This window comes from Panthera uncia (assembly GCF_023721935.1).
Source record: "Panthera uncia isolate 11264 chromosome D3 unlocalized genomic scaffold, Puncia_PCG_1.0 HiC_scaffold_8, whole genome shotgun sequence".
Classification (NCBI taxonomy): Eukaryota; Metazoa; Chordata; class Mammalia; order Carnivora; family Felidae; genus Panthera; species Panthera uncia.
Genome location: NW_026057586.1, coordinates 60,913,054 through 60,934,845, shown reverse-complemented (window position 1 = coordinate 60,934,845; position 21,792 = coordinate 60,913,054). Strand labels below are relative to the sequence as shown.

Genomic DNA, 21,792 nt, shown 5'->3' with positions numbered 1-21,792 from the left:
GTCACAATGCTAGAGGCAGAGGCTGTGTTTTGAGGAATGCTGTGTGGCTCTTTTACTCTTGCCTCATCGGGCCAGGGAAAGCCTCTCTCAGCAGGCAGCTTGGACCGGTGAGCGCCCAGGACGGAGCAAAGCTGACCTCTGGGACTGCAGCAGGGGCTGTGGCCTGCGTGTGAAGGGAGGGAAGGCCGAGCCCCCCTCCCCGCCCCCCAGAAGGCCTGGGCAGTGGGCAGGAGCCCCACGGATGGTGTGGGGCCCTCTCCGTTGCAGTGACTTTTCACTGTGCCTGAACGGTCAGCCAGGAGAGGAGAGAGGCCTCCGCGCTAACATTTCCTAAAAGGAAATTCACAAATCTGAGTAGGAGTACATTTGTCTCCCGGAGTCTTAGGAGACAAATCGTGCTGCCCCTTATTCTAGTGGAAGCTCCCCCATTTCCTTTGGGGGGGGCACACTGTCCTCACCCCATGTGTGTGGCTGGGGCTGATCCTTCCCTGTCTGCAGGACCAGGTCCGTGGCCCTGTGTGGCACACCCTCTCCCCAGGATGCAACCCCAGGACTTCCTGCTGTGGGGCTGGCATCTCACTTTCGTATGAGGGCTGGCCTGGAGATGATACCAACCCAGAGGAAAGCAGGACCAAGAGATGGAAAGACAGGGGAGCCTGAGGTCGCTCAGTCGGTTAAGTGTCCCGACCGGCCTCAGGTCATGATCTCACAGTTCATGGGTTCCAGCCCCACATTGGGCTCTGTGCTGACAGCTCAGAGCCTGAAGCCTGCTTTGGATTCTCTCTCTCTCTCTCTCTCTCTCTGCCCCTCCCCCACTCACTGCTCTGTGTCTTTCTCTCTCAAAAATTAAAATTAAAAAAAAAAAAGAGAGATGGAAAGACGGATCCCTGGCTACCTTACTTGGGGGCCTGCACTCCCCAGCGCCTGCAGCTAAAGCCACCCGGTGGCCTGGGTCAGCATCCTGCCACTCACAACCATGGGTCCCAACTGACAACCTGGGTGACATTAGGAACTGAAGACGTGGTCCACTAGTGCGGTTTTTAAGCAGTTTTGTGGGGGCTGTTTTGTTTTTTCATTTTTGTTTCTTTAAAAGGCTATAAGCACTGGCTGAAGCCCTCCAGAACTTTAGGTTCTGAAGCTTCTGGGTCCCTCTGGGCTCATTCAAGACCCACAGTAGAACACCCCCACCCCCCCCGGAGTAACATCTGACAGCTCCTTAGCTTACTGGCATCGACTACTAACAGGGACTTAAACATGATCTGTTAGGGCATTCTGGCTGACTTCTGCTTATATGCAGGAGTGCTGTTTGTTGGGAACGTGGAAGAGACACAAGGAAGAATTACCTGTATTAAAAGTAGCTCTTGCGATCGATCGGTTTATTGCAGGAGGTGAGGAGCTGAGAGGCCTAACACAGGTTTGTGCGGCTCCGGGCCACCACACTAGCCTGCCCTTTGGTCCTTCCTGTCCCCACGGAGGCCCCTACGAATCTCCTCCCCTCAGGGCGTCCCCTCCTGCAGCCCCCATTTCGTGTGCCTCCACCCCTCCTCCTTCCCCTGCGTGCCACCCCCCAGTACAAGTGACAGGCGTTGTGCAAGTGCCCGTGGTTTAGAACAGAAGCATCTTCAAAATTCATCATCTGAGAGCGAATATTTGGGTCGAGAGCCGGCTGGGTCCCCTGCAGCGTGCATCCTTATCCACTTGTGAACCCACGTCTGGAGTGTGACCGGGGAGGGCTCTGCTCGTCCATGTCACCCAGCACTTGGAGCATGTACGTGCCGATGTAGATGAGCAACTGTCCGGTCACCTGGGCGGCGTGGGACAGGACCCGCAGCAGGCTCCTGCAACAAAGGGGACGGGGCACAGGTCAGGCTTGGAGCTCTGGGCCAGCGAGGGGCAGACAGTGCGGGAATCCTTCACCTCCCCCCAAACATCCGCTCAGAGCAGGCACCGCTCACTGAAGGAGCCACCCCCCAGCCCGCCAGGGCCTGCTACAGTGCACATGCTGATGCACGAGGCCGAAGACCACCTTCCTTCTAGCCGCTTCCAAACGTGGCCTGTTGTTCAGGAACTAGGAAGCCCTGAGTAGGCTGACGGTGCTCTGGAGAGCACACAGTGAGTCCTGTCCTCTGGCAGCTTGCTTACTCTGGCCACCGTGGGTGTTGGGGCTTGTTACTAAAATCAGGCAAGTCAGGTGTGAAAGGAGAAGCTGAAGGAGACTGATCCTGTGACCCAGTTTACTTAGGGTGGCCGGGACATCCCATCTCGGCCCTGTTGTGGCCTCTACGCCTCAGGGCTGAGGCTGGCATTCCTGTTATTTCAGACTAAAAAAGTGGCTTTGACTCAAATTCTTACTCTCTACCGAGTCCAGAGTTAAAGGATTTCATTCCAGTTTTAAAGACCTATCATGTCACAAGGCCTGGGGGTCAGTTGTGCTGGTCGGGAGAGCCCCCTGGCCCTGGGATCCCACAACAGGACCCTGGTGTGAGGCCTTTGATGTGGGGACTTTGGTGACTTCTGTGGCTGCTTGTGGTGCCATCAGATGTCAGATGGTAAGAATTAGTGACAAGAAGGCCGAATTTGCCTCTTAAGGATTTTGTTGAGGTGGGATTTTAGGTGAGGTTTACTTTCTTCATTATACTTTTCCAAGTTGTTAGAACTCTCCTGTCTCATTTTAGAAAACCAATCAATCAAGCTATTTTCTCCCATCTCAGCCAAAAGAGGAAGCTCCCCCGGGGGGTCAGGTGTTGAGATTTCAACACGGGCCCAGTGACAATTGTCTATGAGTTGGCCATTAATGGTTCTGAGAGGGAAATGGAAGCCATTGAGAAGCCACTGCCTGAGCTCCCTCTGTGCCAGGGCCTGGGGCCCCATCAGAGGAGGCCAATCTCATTTCCAAAGCATTTCCTTCCAAAGCTGCTGTCAGCCGCTGCAACCTTTTTAGACCTTCTGTCTCTCCCCCCTCCATCCATCCCTCCACAGGAAGTGGTTATTTAGAGGATCAATACGAATTTACTAGAGGACAGAAGTAGGTGTGTTTAGAGCCTATGCAATCAAAGCACTTAGGAGCAACCTTCTCTTTTAAAAGATGATGAAACAAAGTCTCAGAGACATTAAGCAACCTGTTGAAGGTCACACAGCTGGCTGCTCAGAGGCAAAGGGCAGGTGTCCAGCCTGGTTGCAACCACAGAGTATTCCTGGTGAACATACAGAATTTGTTCAGAAAGGTGCGGGTATGGATCGGGGATCTGTCTTGCACAGGCTCCCGGATCTGGCAGACTGGCCTCAGCCTGTGGGGCGACAGTGCCCTTGCCAGGGCATGTGGGTATGTGGAAAAGGCACAGGCCCATGCCACCTTGCTGCTAGGTTCAAGTTAGCAGTAATACAGAAGATACCAAAGAGCATTCCTTCGGGGTTCGTGGCTACTCTGTGCAAACCGGGTCAGAATCGCCATGGCTCCGTTTTAGCTGCTATTGCTTAGAAAAAAGATTTTAAAGTGCACAGCCCTAGTTTTTAAAAGAAATTTGGTTCCTTTCCATATTTATTATCTAGTTTTTGATTCCACTTAGTATCTAATGGTCCCTGAAGAAAAAAATGTATATACACCTTGGCTCAAGACTCTCTGTTTTCTGACATAAGTCTGGGTGTAAGAGGAAAAGTACCGTATGACATCGTGAATTAGTGAACGCCAGCAGCTACCAGGCAGGTCAGGGCCCCCGGGGGCCTGGGCTTGGCAGTGCAAAGCAGCAGGCTGGGGATGGCCCAGGCGCAGTTTCCAGAACCCAGTTGACCCCCATGTCTGTTACCTCAGCAGGGCTTTGACTCCCGTACACCGGATGTCGTAGGACACCGAATACATCTCATACATGGTGGCCTTCACGTTGAGGCAGCCAATGACATCCTTGGGATTCAGCTTGTACAAGTCGAAGGTGACTCTTGCTATTCCTGATTTCTTTGGCTGCTGGCGGGCTGGGACGTGGTTACCACCCTAGAACCACGGAGGGAGGAAGAGACTTAAGGAGCATCTCCGGCTATGACGTGCAAATTGTGTAATTCTGGGTTTTTGCTAGTTTTGACTCTTGGTTTAAAATCTGCTGGTGACTGAGCTGCTAATTACCTAAGGCATGGTTTCAGCCCATCAATGTGTTCATACGGCTATCATGTCCAAACCCATTAGAAAGTATCCTTCCCTAAGCTACTTTCAGTTCAGTGACGTGGGATGAGTGCGGTGTGGCTCCGGGGCTGGACTGTAGGGGTTCAGGAGATGGTTGTGTTTGGTGGACACGGACAGTCTCAGGACTGTAGCACCGTTGGCTTAAAGAGGAGCAGGGAGCACTATTTCCACTTTACAAGAGGCTGCCGGGAAGAAAGTTTCAGAATCAAGTGGCTGAAGAAAGGGGCAGGGTGAGAACTTCCCAGGGCTTCCTGTGTTTTCTAGTCACCACCCTGGATGGAAACAGACCTCCTGGGGACATGGGTTACAATCGCCCCTCTAGGTCCTCCTGAAACATCAGTAGAGCCTTTAGGTCAGGGGAGAAAGCCAGAGACCTCTGTCAATCCCCAGGTTTATAAAGAGCACGGTAGCGTCCTCCCCATAGAAAGCTTTGCAGAGAGCAAGAAGAGAAAGAAGCCATGCCAAGGTACAAATGCCAGCCCAGGGGCGACTCTCCCTACAGGCTTGCTTCACACACAGATCTTGTAGTATTCAAATTTACACAATCAGTACAGTTACTACGTCTCCGGAACCTTTGGGGTTGGGGGCAGTTGAGGCTATAAATGTTAAATTCATCAATGCCAATAATCAACTATATGTGAAGTTAAAACATAAATTCCCCTAAAAGTGTCCAAATGCTTCTTGGTGGAGCCACCCTTCTCTCCTCCCACACAGACAGGAGATATTGACGGTAAAACCCACTGTTTAACACACAAGAGTTTCTGCTGCCCCTTTAGGGGGTGCTGTCCAGCAGTTAGGAAACATCATTTTTAAATATTAAGATTACAGGGGCGCCTGGGTGGCTCAGTCGGTTGGGCATCCAACTCTTGATTTCAGCTCAGGTCATGATCCCAGGGCTGTGGGATCGAGCCCCTGCATCAGGCTCTGCATTGAGTGTGGAACCTGCTTAAGATTCTCTCTCTCCCTTTGCCCCTCCCCTGCTCATGCACTGGCTCTCTCTCTAATAAAAAATAATAATAAAAGTAAAAATTAAGATTACAGAATAAAAAGGGGGAATTTTACCTGTAATCCTCCCACTGTTCTTTCTCACCACCTTGTACTCCTTTCTGACATATGGAAGCTTTTATCTTATTCCCCCTAAATGTCTTCCTTAAGTCTGGTCTTAAATCAAAACCCAGCCCTCACAAAGCTAATCTGCTGGTGACCTGGATTTCTCTAACTCGCTGGCTCAAGAAGAAGAAATGATTGCCCCCCTGACTCACCCTGAAAGGGCTCCAGGGTGCTGCTTCCTCACAGGCCTCAGAGGCACTCAGACTGAAGATGCAGGGGGTCCTCTGGTGACTAGTTCTTGGCTGGATGTTCTCATCCGAGTCAAACAAAATTGGCCTCAAACTTAGTGGTTTGAAATAACAGAGACTTAGACCCTTACATTCTGGAGGTTGGCAGTTCACAACGAGCCACCAAGTATGGTTCCTTCCGGAGGCTGCCGGGAACACATGGCCCCCTCACCTTCTCCAGCTTCTGGAGGAGCCCTCATTCCTCAGCTTCTCACATCTCCCCTCCTCTTTCTCTGCTTCTGGCCTTCACTCTGACCCTCCTCTCCCTCTGTGAAGACCCCAGGATGATACCGGTCCCTGGGTTATCTGGGACCGTCTCCCTGGCTCAAGATCCCTAACTTAATCATACCTGCTAGGTCCATTTGCTAAGTAACTCCTCCCTGGACTCCAGGGATTAGGATGTGGACCTCTTTGGGGGGCTATTATACTGCCCAAAACATATTTCTCAAACAAAAAGTTGTCCAGCTCAAGATTGCCTTTTAAAAGATTTGTCTAATGGAGCCTGGGTGGCTCGGTTGGTTGAGCAACTTGACTCTCGATTTCAGGTCAGGTCATGATCTCACGGTCATGAGATTGAGCCCTGCATCAGGCTCCTCACTGAACACAGATCTTACTTAAGATTCAATCTCTTTCCTTCTGCCCTTCCCCCACTCTTGCTTGCTCTCTCTCAAAAAAAAAAAAAAACAAAAATTAAATTAAATAAATAAATAAATAAATAAATGATTTGTCTAATTCACCGCATGCTCTTCTAATCTACTGGCATGATCTCCTCACCTGCTTCAGAGATACTATGTTTTAAATTTTATGTTTTTTATAATTGGTCTATAGTCTTTTTTCCAGTTGGAAAAATGATGAAATATTTGATACGGATATTAGTACACATACTGATCTGTATGTATCATGGGTAGATGATGGGTATACTCACCACTCCAGATAAAATGTTGGCAACCTGTTATCACCCATATGCCTCTCCCCAGTTATATTCTTCCACCTCCCTTCAAGAGGAGACCATCTAAGTTGTGAATCACTCCCTTACTTTTATTTTTAATACACATGAGTCTCAAACATCATATTGCTAATTTTGTACATTTTCGGATTATCTATAATTGGTTAAATGTGGAGATTCCCAAAATGTACGTTGGAGACACCTGAGGTCCAGAGACCCTTTCAGGGGGTTGAGAGATCAAAACTATTTTCATAATAAACACTAAGGTGAAATTTGCCTTTTTTGTTCTCCTTCTCTCATGAGCGGAGGAATTTTCTACTACCCAGCTGAGAAACCTGCGTCACTCAATGAAATCAACATTTTCTAAAGAACCGATGCATGAGGTTATAAAATCATCCCTGGGAAAACGATCCAGCCAAAGCACAAGATAAACCAATGATTCCAATGAAACAGGAAACTTCACTGGTATGCCCTCAGATTCCACACTGCAGCAGCCTTTAGGAAAAGACCACTTAATGGATTTTGGTGTCATATCAAAGAAGAATATCCTCAATGATCTGAAAAGACTATTAAAATGCTCTCCCTTTTCTAACTACATATCTGTGGGAGGTCCCATTTTCTTCCCAAAACAATGTATTACAACAGATTGAATATAGAAGCAGATATGAAAATGTAGCCATCTTCTACTATTTGGTTAGGCATTAAAAAGATTTGCAAAAATGTAAAAACATGTCACTTATTAAATATTTTTGTTTTGGAAAATAGTTATTTTTTTATAAAAATATATAATCTAAGTTAATCAGTACTGGGTTATTATTTTTAGTAATTTAATTTTCAACATTACATTTAATTAAATTTAATTTTAAAATTAAAATTAATTTTAATTTAAAATACGTATTTACAATTTTCTCAGCTTTAATTTCAAATATAAGTAATATCTATATAGCTTATAGTTTCTTAAAAATTTTTTTTAAATGTTTATTTAGTTTTGAGAGAGAGAGAGAGGGAGAGAGAGAGAGAGGGAAACAGTGTGAGTGGGGGAGGGACAGAGAAAGAGGGACACACAGAATCTGAAGCAGGCTCCAGGCTCTGAGTTGTCAGCACAGAGCCCGATGTGGGGCTCAAACTCACGAACCATGAGATCATGACCTGAGCCAAAGTCAGACTTAACCAACTGAGCCACCCAGGCACCCCTATAGCTTATAGTTTCTTAACTTTGGCACTTTGGCATTTGGGGCCAGATAACTCTTTGTCACAGGGGCCGTCCTGTGCCTTGTAGAATAGTTCATAGTATCCTGATCTCCACCCACTAGATGCCACCAGTACCCCTTTCATCCCAGTTGTGGCAACCAAAAATGTCTTCAGACAAGGGGTAAGATCGCTCCCAGCTGAGAACCTCTGATTGATGGATATCTATAGACTCCACTGAAATCCACATAAACAAAAGCTATTTGGGGTCCTCATTAATTTTTAGGAGTGTAAAGGGGTCCTGAGGTCAAAAAGTTTGAAGATTACTTGCTTAATGGGTTATCCTGTGATGTTTTCACTCAACAGAGTTGATGAGATTTATTCATATAGATCCCTGTAGCTGTACTTCATGCATTTTCACAGCCGAAGCATATTCCATTCAATGGATAGTCACCTGTGTATTTATTTACATGTATTTATGTAGAAGCACATGGCTGGGTGTCTGTGTGCTGACTGTACATCTAGGAGAGGGCTTGTCAGGTCATAGGTGGTGCTTCAATTCTATGGGATAAAGGTAAACTGTTTTAAACAGCTGCTGGTGAGAGTGTAAGAGAGTTCATTGCTCCATATCTTAAAAAATGGAAAAAATGGAAAACCCTAATAATACCAAATTTAATTGTGTAAAAGAGTATCTTATTGTGGTTTTAACTTACGTTTTCCTAATCACCAGTGAGGTTGAAAATTTTTTACTATGTTTTACTGTCCATTCTTCAGATACCAGTTCATGTTTTTTTGCCCATTTTCCATTAGAGTGTCCATTGTTTCCATAATTGATTTCTGTGAGTTCCCCAAATTTATCAAATACTAATCTTTTGTTGGGTTATGTTGAAAACACCTTCTGCTCACTTGTGGCTTATTATTTTACATACTTTATTGTATCGTTTGATGAACAAAATTCTTAATGGAGTTGTAATTGTCATTTAAAAAATGGTTTATGCAGGGGTGCCTGGCTGGCTCAGTCAGCATGTGACCCTGGATCTCAGGGTCTTGATTTCAAGCCCCATGTTGGGTGCAGAGCCTACTAAAAAGAAAAAAACAACAACAGCTAAAAAATGGTTTATGTACAGCCTTGTTTAAAACAACAGCAACAACAAAAACATTACACCCTAAGGATGTCAAACATATATTAGACCTTCTCAGTCATGTCTCCAGCTTCCTTTGTGTTTTCTACCTCTACCTTCTTGTGCTACATGATGGGAACCTTCTTGAGACAGATCTTCCAGGTTTTTTCTTATTATCTTCAGTGATGCCTGTCTCTGTTTAATTGTTGTGTTTTTCGCTTCCAGAAATTCTATTTGGTTCTTTCAAGTCTACCTTGTCCTTTTGATTACCTCTCATCCCTTCTTAGTTTTGATTACTCTTTGAACATTTTAAATACACTTATTTTATACTCTGTATCCAATGATTCCAACATCTGAGGTCTTTGGAGGCCTGACTTTATTATTTCTGCTTACTCTCACTTATAGTGCTTTAAGTCCTTACGTTTTGTGATTTGATTCATTCTGAACCTATTTCTCCTGCTGGTTATGTGGGGGCACGGTCAACCCTGGGTCACTGGGGCTGGAGGGAGGGACCAGGTGAGCAAAAACTCAATGAATAAACTCCTTCCACTGATGCCTCCCTTCCTGGGGCTCTGGAAACTAAAAGCTCTCTTGGGTATTTTTGGAATCAGCAGTCCCTAAAACCTCATGAGGGCAGCTGGTGGCCACAGATTCTTGGGAGAGACCTTTAAGATTCTTCTGCTTTATGTGGGCATCTAAAATCTGGCCCCTTACCTTGTGTCAGCCCAAGACTTTGTCTCCTGTCCTGCCAGCACCTGTCAAAACTGCAGCCCAAAGTCACTGAAGTCAGTGGATGGCCATGAGTGAGGTGCTCAGGGGTAAGACATCACTTCTCTAGACTCTGGCTCCCATAAAAGTTTTGGCCTCTGAAGATTTTCCTTTCTGGGAGGTCAGTTAGGCATATAAAATACGTATTAAAATTTTGCTTTACTTTTTTAGGTGTTTTATAGTGGGAAGGTTTTCCAAGATATGTATATAATCTGTAGTTTTCCCGGACATAGAAGTCTTTATTCCATCTCTTTACCTTTCCTCTTTTTTGGTTTGTTTTCTATTTTATTTTATTTTATTTTATTTATTTTTAATGTCTATTTATTTATTTTTGAGAGAGAGTGCAAGCAGGGAGGGAGAGAGAGAACCCCAAAGCAGGGTCCACACTGGCAGCGCAGAGCCCAATGTGGGGCTCAATCCCACGAACCAAGAGATCATGACCTGAGCTGCATGCTCTACTGACTGAGCCAGCCAGGCATCCCTCTGTTTACCTTTCTAAATCACTGTACATTCACACACACACACGTACCTAATTTCACTGGCTGTGTTAGCTTGCTGGCTTCCTGAGGACAGAGACAGTGAATGGTCACCAGGTCAATCTGTGTGCTTTAAAAGGACCCATAGCTACTTACTGGCCTAAACCTGTTTCCCAGAACTGCTTGCTTTAAATCCTATAGCCCAGGTTCACTAAGATGCTAAGTTCCCTAGAAACACATTTAAGAATCCTGTTGAGGGTAGCAGATCCAATTATTAGGTGAATATGAAGTTCATATTCAGAAAGAGGACAAGTCAACACCAAAGTAGGGAATGCACTTTTGTGGGTAAAAAAGTCTGCCCGGTAGCTGTTTGGACAAGTGTTTTTGCTTACCGGTGTCCACCTCTGCCCTTTCTCCAAGATCATGAAATGTGTGTTGTCTCCTAAGGTCTGAAAGAACTCTTCCGTATCCACCACGGTTCCGTCTTCCTCCAGCACCAAAGTGACCAGTCCGCTGGTGATAACTAAGGCATCCAGGGTCTAGATTGACAACACATCAGAGACATGGAATAAAGAAAGAGATTCCATTTTGACCACTCAAAGCCATTGACTAAGTTATAGATTCAGAAGTGATCTGATTTTGCTAAAACTTTAATGATAAAGATCTACCTTCATTGGCATCTCGGACTCAGTCTTGGCTTGGAAAAAGAAAAGATTTTTAATGGACCAATCTTCTTCAGAGATTTCAAGGACATGAGATAAATGAAGACACCGAATCAAATTTAGAGTTTCTATAATTACTCACTTATTTTGCCAAATAAAATGAAGAATGCAACAGAATGATATTTAAAGAGCCTTAGGCTCACATCACATATCTGACCCTCTCTTGCTTCAGGGTCTGCATGTTGGATGTTCATTTCTTTTTTCCACAGGTGTCTCTGTCTGGGTTATGCTTCCATAACCTGACTCCACAGACTCCAGAGAGTCTGTGATTCTTCCTTATTTGGTGATCTAGGACACTGTTTTAGATTAAGGACTATTTTTCTCCGGGCTTTATAACCAAAAACAGATTTCCAAAGGCTGCTGCTTCCCTGTATTCTCCCTTGTCAAAGAAGAAAGGCTGTATTATCAATTGATGACTGTTTTTAAGGCTTTTGTGTCTGTAGCTAAATCTTTTATGGTACAGAGATGTAATAATGTTCCCTTTCATTCTTTTCTTCTCCCCTCAGACTCTCCAAGGCCATGACAGTGGCATTTCTGTCTCTGCCCTGGCTTAGTATCTAAGCCCATAGCCCTGCATGCGGTCAGGGGCCCTCCTGTGAGGGATGGGAAAGCCCCAGGGTTCCTGGCACCTTGCTAAGAAGCTCCTTCAGACTGTTGGCCATCACCCCTCGCCGGCTGCTTCTGTCATGGTTGGAGACCCGGAAAGGGCGAGCTGAGTGCATGAGGGGGGTTAGCAGGACTTTCTTGGTCTGTGATCCCATAAATGTCAGGGGCCTGGAAATGGAGGAGAAAAGTAAAAAATATCTTTGACATTATCTTCAAAAAAGGAATCTTCAAAGAGGGGTTTGAAGTATACAAATTAAAACAGTTTTCATATTTGCATCTGAAAGAAAGAAAATTGGGGATCATTGAAAATCCTGATATCCAAGAAACAAATAACACAAACAATTAAAAACCACAGCCATCATTATGCCCATTTTACTAGAACATTCAAAGTCCTTGTAGTAAATATGTGAGAAAGAAGTGGTAAGAGCATCAAACTCAAAAAAGAAATAAGAATTCGATTTTGCAAACATGAGTTTTATAGCTGAAAAGTCTTTTTTTTTTGCCTAACGTTTATTTTTGAGAGAGAGCGACAGAGCACAAGCAGGGGAGGGGCAGAGAGAGAGGGAGACACAGAATCTGAATCAGGCTCCAGGCTCTGAGCTGTCAGCACAGAGCCTGACTCGGGCTCAAACTCACAAACTGTGAGATCATGACCTGAGCTGAAGTCGGACGTTTAACCGACTGAGCCACTCAGGCACCCCTATTGCTGAAAAGTCTTAAGAGGTTATGAATTAGCCAAGTAGTTAAAGAATTAGGTACACACACAAAAGTTACATATTGTAAAACTAAGCCAGGAATCGAAAATCCATATAGTAGTCACTAGAGCAATAAACTAACATTTAGAAATTAACTTAGAAAAGATGAGGAACAACAGAACACTATAATAATTGTTGTTGGAATAATGAGAAGGAAAGGAACTTTGGGCCATATGTCACATGACACTTTGGAGTAAATTCCACATTTAACAAAGAATTAATTTAAAGTTTCACTATTAAAAAAACTAACACAGGGGCTCTTGGGTGGCTCAGTTGGTTGAGCATCCAACTTCGGCTCAGGTCATGATCTCACAGTTCATGAGTTAGAGCCCTGCGTCAGGCTCTGTGCTGACAGCTCAGAGCCTGGAGCCTACTTCCAATTCTGTGTCTCCCTCTCTGCCCCTCCCTCATTTGCGCTCTGTCTCTGTCAAAAATAAACATAAAAAAATTATTAAAAAATAAAACAAACTGACACAGAGAGGGAAAATAATGAACAAAACCAAATCAAGACAATTTTCTGAGGGAAAAAACCTCCAACCTTTGGTTGTCAAATTATACATACATACATATTATATATACATATATGTATATGTACATGTATATATATGTATATTATATACATATGTATATTATATATGTATACATATAATATATACATATTCTATACATATAATACATATACAAATACATATAATATACATATAATATACATGTATATAATATGTATGTATGTAAATATTTATTATACATTTATGTATATATATAAAATGGGTGATAAATGAGAAGCTTACTGCTTTAGTAGTTATTTAACACTTTTTTAAGATTTCATTTTTTTAATTATTTTTTTAAATGTTTATTTATTTTTGAAAAAGACAGAGTGTGAGTGGGGGAGGGACAGAGAGAAAGGGAGACAGAATCTGGAGCAGCCTCCAAGCTCTGAGCAAGCTGTCAGCACAGAGCCTGACATGGGGCTCGAACCCACAAACTGTGAGATCATGACCTGAGCCGAAGTCGGACTCGTAACTGACTGAGCCACCCAGGCGCCCCATGGAGCATATGAGGCTTTTGATGACAATTAAAGAAATGCAAAACCACCTTTGACACACCAGTGCATGCTTTCAAACACACATGCAAGAAGTGATTTAAAAATAACTCCAGGGGCGCCTGGGTGGCGCAGTCGGTTAAGCGTCCGACTTCAGCCAGGTCACGATCTCGCGGTCCGTGAGTTCGAGCCCCGCGTCGGGCTCTGGGCTGATGGCTCGGAGCCTGGAGCCTGTTTCCGATTCTGTGTCTCCCTCTCTCTCTGCCCCTCCCCCGTTCATGCTCTGTCTCTCTCTGTCCCAAAAATAAATAAAAAACGTTGAAAAAAAAATTAAAAAAAAAAAAAACTCCAATAAGGGGCAACAGATGTGCCTTGCTGGTGGCACTAGGAGCTGGTTCAGTCTCTTTGGAGAATAGTCTAGAAATGCGTAGTTTTCACCCAGGACGGTGGGCTTTTTAAATTTAGGGATATACCCGCAAAGAAATTATTGGAAAGAATATCAACATAAGTTATCAATAGTTCACGTGGCTCTTGCTTCATGTCAGGTGCTGTGAGAAGTGACACATGACCTCACTTAATCTCCCCCAGGCCCCGAGGGATGAGAGCCTACAGCTGCACTGGCCCCACACCTAAACAGTATCCTACCTACTGCAGGCACTCAAGTCGTTGTTGACGATCTGGACAAATACTTGTAGAGTGACATTCAGAAGAATGAAACGAAGGGTCTTATTTTTAGGACAATCTTACAGAAGATACAAAGTGAGGACATCACTGATTTCTGACACATAAAATGGACCGTCTAGATTAACCCCATGAAGGCTAAAATTGTAGGGGCTTTTATACTATCACCTAGGATTTAGCACTTTATTTTATACATATCCAAACACACATACCTACACACATACAGTCACACACATCCACACATACATATTGCCATTTATTTATCTAAGCTTTATTTTCCCAACTAGATTGGAATTTCCTTCAGGGAAAAAGCTTCTCTGTTGTATCTCCCATAATGCCTAGATTAGTGCTAGGCAAATAGGTTTTCAATAGTATGTGTTCTAACTTGAAGTTCTACAAATGGACATAAGTGAAAATTCAATGATCTAGCAAGTAATTTTCTATATGAGAAACTGATAGTGTAGTAATGAACCGGCTCTCAAAAACCATCAGGTTAAGTTCATGCTCATAGCATGACCAGCCAGTTTCAGTGAGTATCTACATATTATCCTTGGCAAAAAAAAAAAAAAAAAAAAAAAAGGGGGCATTCTAGGAATCAGACCCAGATTGTTAGTTAGCACAGGTTTGGTCTGAAGTGTATTCAGCTAGCATCATATTAGTGCTTCCTAACTGCTTGCATCCAAGCACTTGCTATGGCCAGCTTATGCTAACTTTTTATACATACTAACTAATTACCATCACAACTTTACAAGGAAAGTATTACCCCATTTCCCAGATGGGAAAACCGAGGCTCGGAGTGGTTTCTCAAGGTCACTCAGTTAACAAGGAAATGAAGTAGGACATAATTATCTCTGGACTTCTAACCTCAAGCAATAAACATCACTTAATCATCAGTCTGGGGCTGCTCTGGTTGAAAGGACCACAGTGGTCTCGGTGAACACCGACAGCTCCTTTCCCATCTAGGCCGCCAGAGTCACTGCGTTATTTGTTCCTAGTGAGGCAATGGCAAGGGGACTGTGGCAGGTTACTGGCCTCTGATGCAGGCTCCCCATTATATTGATCAGAGAGCCACCAGATGAATCCAAGCCTTGAGCTGACACAGCGGTGGGGCTGGCACACAGCCTCTGAACTTTTGCCCTGATTACAAGGAGTTACACCAGGTTCCTCGGTTACACAACCTGACAGACAAGATGCCCACATTCTGCTGAGCTGGTGCTACAGAGCCCCCTGCTCACAGTCCTGTCTCTGGTGATCTGGTAGATGGGGCAATGAGGATTTTACCTAAGATGCTTCACACTGAGAACTGGCTTTGTTGGCAACCTAATCATGGCACCTGAAACTTAAACTCGACGGTGAAGTCCGTATGAGGAGGAGAGAGAGACTAGTTCTATTCTATGCCAGACCTGTGCGCATTAGTGCATTACCTAATACCTTGACAAGACAGGCACGTCAGATGAATAAAAGTGAGGCTCAGGAAGTTAAGAAATGGATAAGGTCAGAGTTAGCCAGTGCTAGAACAGGGGTTTGAACCCAGCTCCCACTTTTGTGCCACGGTGCCTGCTCTACAAGGTGAAAAGCCTCCTATGATGCAGAGGAACCCCGGACCCTCACCAGCATGAGCCTCTCTTCCCCCTGCAAAGCAAGAACTCCTTGCCGTTGTCCTCGAGCCCTTCTAGAATCTGTACTCACTGAGGTCAGGGTCTGTCTGTACATTTTTTACTTCCCCACAGCACCTAGCCTGCCATTGGCACGCGATCAATTCACTGAGTAAAAGACAGGCTAGGACAAAAATCTGAGAAATGGGTGAACAAAGTTCATGTGCTGGAATCTTAGGTCCAGGTGCTAGAGGCCAATGACACACCTTGTGGGCATGAACAGCTTTGACCTAGTTAGTTGTGGTCCTGTACCTCCTCATTGGATGCGAACGATCACGCCTCAGTAAGCACCACTGTTCCAGTTACGTACTACAGTTGATTATACAAAGTCCTTATTGTCTTTTAACTTCTGGACTAGATAAGTGTTGGCAGTCATTTCTGGTCCTCTCCCCACGCTGCCCTCAGGACAGCCATCCTCAATAAAAAAAGATACGCACCATATTGTTCTTCTTACCCATTATGTTTCCTTAACCGGGCACTGGGTCATTGTTGGAGAAAAGGCTTACGGAGCACACCTAAAAAAAAATCCTTGAAGACAAGAAAATTAAATCCTGCCATTCTAGGAAGAGGATGAGTGATCTGACGTGTCAAATTATACAAGATCCAGGCTATATTATAGATAATATAAAAAGGAGTTAAATGAAATTTTATGTACATGAAACCTATTTAACAACTATTATAGGAGTATTTATTTTTTTTTTAGTATTTATTTATTTTTGAGAGACAGAGCATGACGGGGGGAGGGACAGAGAGAGAGGAGACACAGAATCTGAAGCAGGCTCCAGGGTCTGAGCTGGCAGCATAGAGCCTGATGCGGGGCTTGAACTCACAAACCGCGAGCTCATGAGCTGAGCCGAGGTCAGACGCTTAACGACTGAGCCACCCAGGCGCCCCCAGGAATATTTACTTTGCTCCAGCTAAAGGAGCAGCAAAGCAACTAGCTAGCTAAATGAAGAAAGCAAGGTATTGATCCAACCCACTCCTGGTCCTCTTAATAGGATATTTTATGTCACTGGCTATTAGTGCAAGATCTAAAATGTCTTGTTCTTCTCCCCTCAATATTTTAATATATCCAAGTTGAGACAGGAGCTCGGAGAAGCCTTAGACAGCACACACTGGTCACCCTCCCATCCTGGGAAAGTGCAGACAACCATATAAGCAGGAAGGAAATAGCTCACTAAAAGGAAAAGAAAAACCAGGAAACAGGTTGTTCAAGGAAACAGATTGTTTCGGGGAAACCGAGACAAAAAGAGTAGTCAGGCTTCACAGAATATTCTTAAAAACTGTGAAGAGGCATATCTCCCAGAAGTGAGGGAAACAGAAGCCTTTGTATTTTTCCCCAAGTGAACTGAGAAGTCTCGACTTAGCAAAGTGTAGCAAATAAAGCAACAGGCCACAGACTGACAGCAGAGGTGAACTTCACTCCAGTGAAAGGAAGCTAGCCTCCATGAGTCATAAACAAGCATGTTTTTATGCCACTGTATGGACCGATGTTTATTCCAGAAGTGGAATAAGAAGGAAAAGGGCAGGCCTGGGAACAAAGCCTCCCCCAGAGAGAAATAATTTGGGGTCAGCAGCGATGAGGTGGCTCCATGAGGCCCTGTAAGGTACTGCCCCCGGGGAACATTCAGAGAGAAGGGCCCCTCATTTCCTTGTTAGGTAGAAAGGAGGAACCCACGTGAGAGAACGCGCACAAGCAGGTACGACAAGCCAACCGCCCACTACTACCAAAGCCTAGGGACAAGGAACACCTTAAGAAGGGAAGTGGTGATGTCAAATGCAACAATGCAGAGAAACAGACGGGACGGAAAACAGACGGGACCCATCCGGCCTGGCTGGGTCTCAGTGATTGGTCAGGAGGGTGCAGGGTCTAACCCACTGGCAGAAGCTGGAGAAGCTTCAGCCTCAGTGATGACTCCTCCTTCCCCAGCAGTGCGGGAGCCACGTGACGGGCTACACACATTGGGATGTCTGCCCCACAGCGACTGCGGCTGGCTCACATCTGTGCCTTGACCAGCCTAGAGAAATGCTTGATGTAGTAAGAGTATTTTCAGTATATGACCATGAAGTCTTTGAACACTTGGAAATGTTATTAAAATAACAGTTTAGACCCAGGAAGGAGTAAGCATCAGTAACCTGGGAGATTTACTTGTAGAAAATGCAGTTCCTCGCTTATAACAAAAAGACAGTGGTAAAATGTGTACTGAAATGCCAGCTATACAAAACCTAGAGTTCCTGGTTCAAGGAAAGGAAAGATGTACCAAATGGCAACAAAAACAGCAATTTTGCACACAGTATAATACATATCAGCTCTGTAACAACTTCAAGGTCGGCATGAACGTTAGCACGGACAGACACAATGGCTGAGTGGCTTTGCCTATGACAACACACACTGGTATGGACATCCTTGACGTCTGGAGCTCTGCTGAGGGACCTCAGGCAGCTTTCGCCCTGACTAAGGCCTCGAGGGATCACAGATGATTAACAAACTAATGACTAGTTTAAGACTTTAGGATTGCTGACCTTAAAACATGATGTATATGTGGATGAAGTTTTTTCTTTGGCAAAATGCAATCCTCCACTAATAAAAGAGTTAAGTCCGGCTAGTTTAAATTAAGGAACACGGAGGAGGCAGAAGTCCAGCAAGACTGTAACTTACAAACATGGCCTTTACCCTGTCTGTGGCTCACATGGGTCTTCAGCCTTGACGCAGTTCTAAAGAAGGGCAGGGAAGGACAGGGTTTTCCTTTCAACAAGTAATATGGATCCTTTTTCTTCCAGTTTCGTTTGGAAGCAGGTAGATTCTTGAAAGAACTGCACTGTGCGTCCCTGACAAATAGTCACTCACGTTTAGAGTTTGCCAAGCTCAGAAGGAGTGTGTCTTTGAGTAGACATTTCCTTACGTTTTGACCTGCCCACATTTCACAAGCAAGTCACTTTCATACACACTTGACCCAGTGGAAACCTTACACAGATGCACTTTGGATTTTGGTAACCTGTTATAGGGATCAGGTGGAAGGGCAGGGTCAGCCTTAATTCTGAAGGCTCTGCCTCCTCCTTCTCCTCCAGGCAATACCAGCCAGGAATCAAGGGTGCCTTCTTAGCAGTCCTTAAATCAGCCTGCCACCTCCTCAGGGTTCACAGAAGTGGCTGAATGGGTATATTTGCATATTTGAGGGGGAGAAGTGCGGAGGATTGATTCTAAACTGCTAATAATTGTTACCCCCTGGGAGTGGGATTGTGGGGGGCAGGGGGGGTTGCGGAGAACAACAAGGAAACCCAGGGCTCACCTTCATGCTGACATGAGTTAGGGAAGATGCAGGAAACAAGTCTGTTTCCCACCTTCCCTGGTTCCTTACTACTTGACTTCATTGTTTTTGTTTTTTAAAGTGAAAGCCCAGTGTTGTTCATTCAGACAGACCGCCTTTACATTTTGGAAGCTTTCTTTCTTTCTTTCTTTCTTTCTTTCTTTCTTTCTTTCTTTCTTTCTTTCTTTTTAACGTTTATTTATTTTTGAGACAGAGAGAGACAGAGCATGAACGGGGGTGGGTCAGAGAGAGAGGGAGACAGAATCTGAAACAGGCTCCAGGCTCTGTCAGTACAGAGCCCCCACACGGGGCTCAAACTCACAGACTGCGAGATCATGACCTGAGCCAAAGTCTGACGCTTATCCACTGAGCCACCCAGGCGCCCCTGGAAGCTCTTTTTCTAGCCTTGAGGGTTGCGCACGGCAAGTTCAGCTCCATAGATCGCACTAGTTTGTAAAGTGATTCTCCCTCCCCACCTTGCCCCTTCAACCCACCCTGTCCCTCTGCTCTTTGGTACAGATGGGAATCACCTCCGAAACCTGCATTTTAAAGAACTCAAAGGGCTTCTCTATCCTTTTTGAAGTACTTTGAAGATCTTTAGAGAAGCACTATCCCTTCCATAAGTCTATACTTGAGAATTACTTCCATGCAATATTTGTAGGATTTTATCAGCAAGGACGAGTTTGGGTACGTCAAGATATGAGGATGAATGACAGCTGAGGGGGGGGGGGCGGGGAAGTGTTGCGGTGCCATCAACCCCCCAGCGGGTGGTGAGACCCGGGAAGGGAGCGAAGACTAAGAAGCCTCGGAAGGCACCTGGTCCCTCCCTGGGCAGCGTCGGCGCTCTCAGATGCGGCGAGGAGGGGTAGCGCTTCCCCCCATACATCCCGTTACAAGCCTGGGTGGGCTCATCAAGCAGGGGTCTGGGAGCGTTCAGAGCCCGAGGGGCGCTCTCTGCTCAGCCCACCCTCCCCTTGGAGCCCAGAGCCCGCAGCCCGCGATCGCCCTTAGGGGTAAGCCTGGCCCATCCCAAAGCCGCCGAGCGTCCCCACCAGCAGCGCCCCAGCTCCGGTCGCGACCCCGAGGTCCCCCTGAAGCCCGGCGCGGGAGCACCGTGGAGGCGTTGCCCGGGTTTCCCAGGACCGGGCCCTCGGTTGCCCCGGCGGCTGCAGCAGCATCAAGAAATTCAGCCACTCCCGCACTCACCACTGTCACCTGTTCCGTCGATGCCCGCGCACCTCGGGAGCGCCACACCTGGCACTTGCGGCCAGCTGGAGGAGGGGGAGGAGAAGCGCGGCCTGCTCGGACTCTGCACCCCCGCGCAGCCGCTGGGCGTGTGGGCTGGGACTGGGGCCTCGGGGCGCTCGGGTTGCTAGGCGCAAGAGGTGCTGGGGGGTACCGGGCGCACGGGGGACGAGAGACGCAGGGAAATGAGGGACTCACTGGGGTGCCAGGCACAGGGGGATGCAGACCTTTCAGAGCGCAGGGGGGCGGGGGCTCAGGGGGATGGGTGGCGCAGGGCCGCGGGGCGCAGGCGTGGCCCAGAGCCTGGCTGGCGCTGCACTCGCCTGATGAGGGCTCCGGCGTAGTCCCGGGCGGTCTCCATCGCTAAGGTCCCCCTCCCAGGCTCGGCCTCCGCCGCCCGCGCCCTCCTCTTAAAGCGCCGCCACCAGCCCCGCCCCGGCCGGCCCGCCCCGCGCCGGGCGAGGACCTTGGCTAGGGGCTCACCTCTGCAGAAGGTCGTGGCTGCGCCTCCTGGGAGAGCGCCCGGGTCCGTGCCAGTTCCGGGCCCCTGGAGGGGAAGCGGTTCTCGCAGACCGCTGCAGAGGACGGTCCCCACGACTCTCGAGACCCACCAGCTGCTCCGCGCGTCCCCTAACGGTCGTTGTTAGCCTGTTCGCCTTGCACATTCTGAGATGTGAGGCAGCCTGGGCGGCGTGGCTGTGGCTGTGAAAAGGCAGATGTGTTGCTTTCAAACCCATGGGGGCCACGGGCGGAGGGGCGGGGGTGGCGGTGGAATGAGGTGAAGGATGAGTTACTCCCAGGGCCGCACTGGGTTGGGCGCCCGGGCTGCAGCCCCCGACCGACGTCCCGCTCCAAGCTCAGCAAGCCGGCTGGCAAGGCGAGGAAGTGGCCGCAGACACCTGGACACAGCGCCCTTTAGATTCTCGGGAAGTGGGGCCGGGGAGTTGGCTCCCTTCCTGTTAGGTGCTCCGCGGCTGTTCTGATGGGCATTTGGGGGCAGTAAGAAGGGTGTTTAGAATGCAGGAGTAAACGGACCGTTGGACTTGGTTAACAATCTTTTAGCTATAGGGAAGAGACTTTCTCAGAGTAAGGGAGGCAACAGAAAAACCAAGCCAGGGCTGAGGGAGATTTTGTCGGCCTCCTGCTTGCGCAGATAATCGTACCAGAAGATGCAAGTCGGCTTGTTTGGGACCTCAGAAGAGGGCAGGGGGGCGTGTCAGGAATTCCACGGAGCTCTACCTGCAAAATCAAAGAAGTCTCACGAGCAGGTTAAGGAGTGAAACAGTCCCTCAATTCCAGCCCCTTCAAAGGCAGAAACTTTCTGGGATATAGAGTTCCTAGTACATACTGTCCTGCACATGGTCAAGTGACTGGTTCCAGAAATTGTTAGTAACTGCTGACTGCCCTGTTGTGAGTGGTAGCCTGACCTGTGCCTCCCATCACCTGACTCACCTTGGTTTTAACACATTGCCTAACACATGGCTCCTTCTGTCTGCATCCTTCAATTTAGCTCACAGAAACAAACACACATTTCTTCCCCTTTAGGGGCATGGGGATCAACATACCAACACTCATTTGACTTGCCTGAAGGTGTGTTGAAGCCAAAAACAATTTCCTTCCAGAGTCCTGGACTCCACAGGGCCTTCTGGGAACTCTCCAGGCCCAGGCCACAGAGCTGTGTTTTCGGCTCAGTGCCACTGGGGCTGGACAGGGTCTTAAGACTGATCATTAGGGGCGCCTGGGTGGCTCAGTCGGTTAAGCGTCCGACTTC

The 21,792-nt window shown here is 46.8% G+C and overlaps 1 protein-coding gene across 3 annotated transcripts; it reads right to left on the bottom strand.

The window, feature by feature from the left end:
* Window positions 1-1,348: 1,348 nt before the first annotated feature.
* CIDEA (cell death inducing DFFA like effector a) lies at window positions 1,349-20,448 on the bottom strand. Of its 3 annotated transcripts, none has more exons than XM_049620460.1 (5): window positions 20,345-20,448; window positions 11,359-11,503; window positions 10,400-10,546; window positions 3,804-3,985; window positions 1,349-1,838 (listed from the first exon to the last, which is right to left on the bottom strand). In XM_049620460.1, the coding sequence occupies exons 1-5, from the start codon at window positions 20,380-20,382 to the stop codon at window positions 1,691-1,693; spliced, it is 660 nt and encodes a 219-aa protein (XP_049476417.1). In that variant the 5' UTR covers window positions 20,383-20,448; the 3' UTR covers window positions 1,349-1,690. The 3 variants fall into 3 exon arrangements, with proteins under 3 accessions (XP_049476417.1, XP_049476419.1, XP_049476418.1); XM_049620462.1 differs by lacking the exon at window positions 20,345-20,448 and adding an exon at window positions 19,983-20,159; XM_049620461.1 differs by lacking the exon at window positions 20,345-20,448 and adding an exon at window positions 15,923-15,989.
* Between the last annotated feature and the right edge of the window lie 1,344 nt (window positions 20,449-21,792).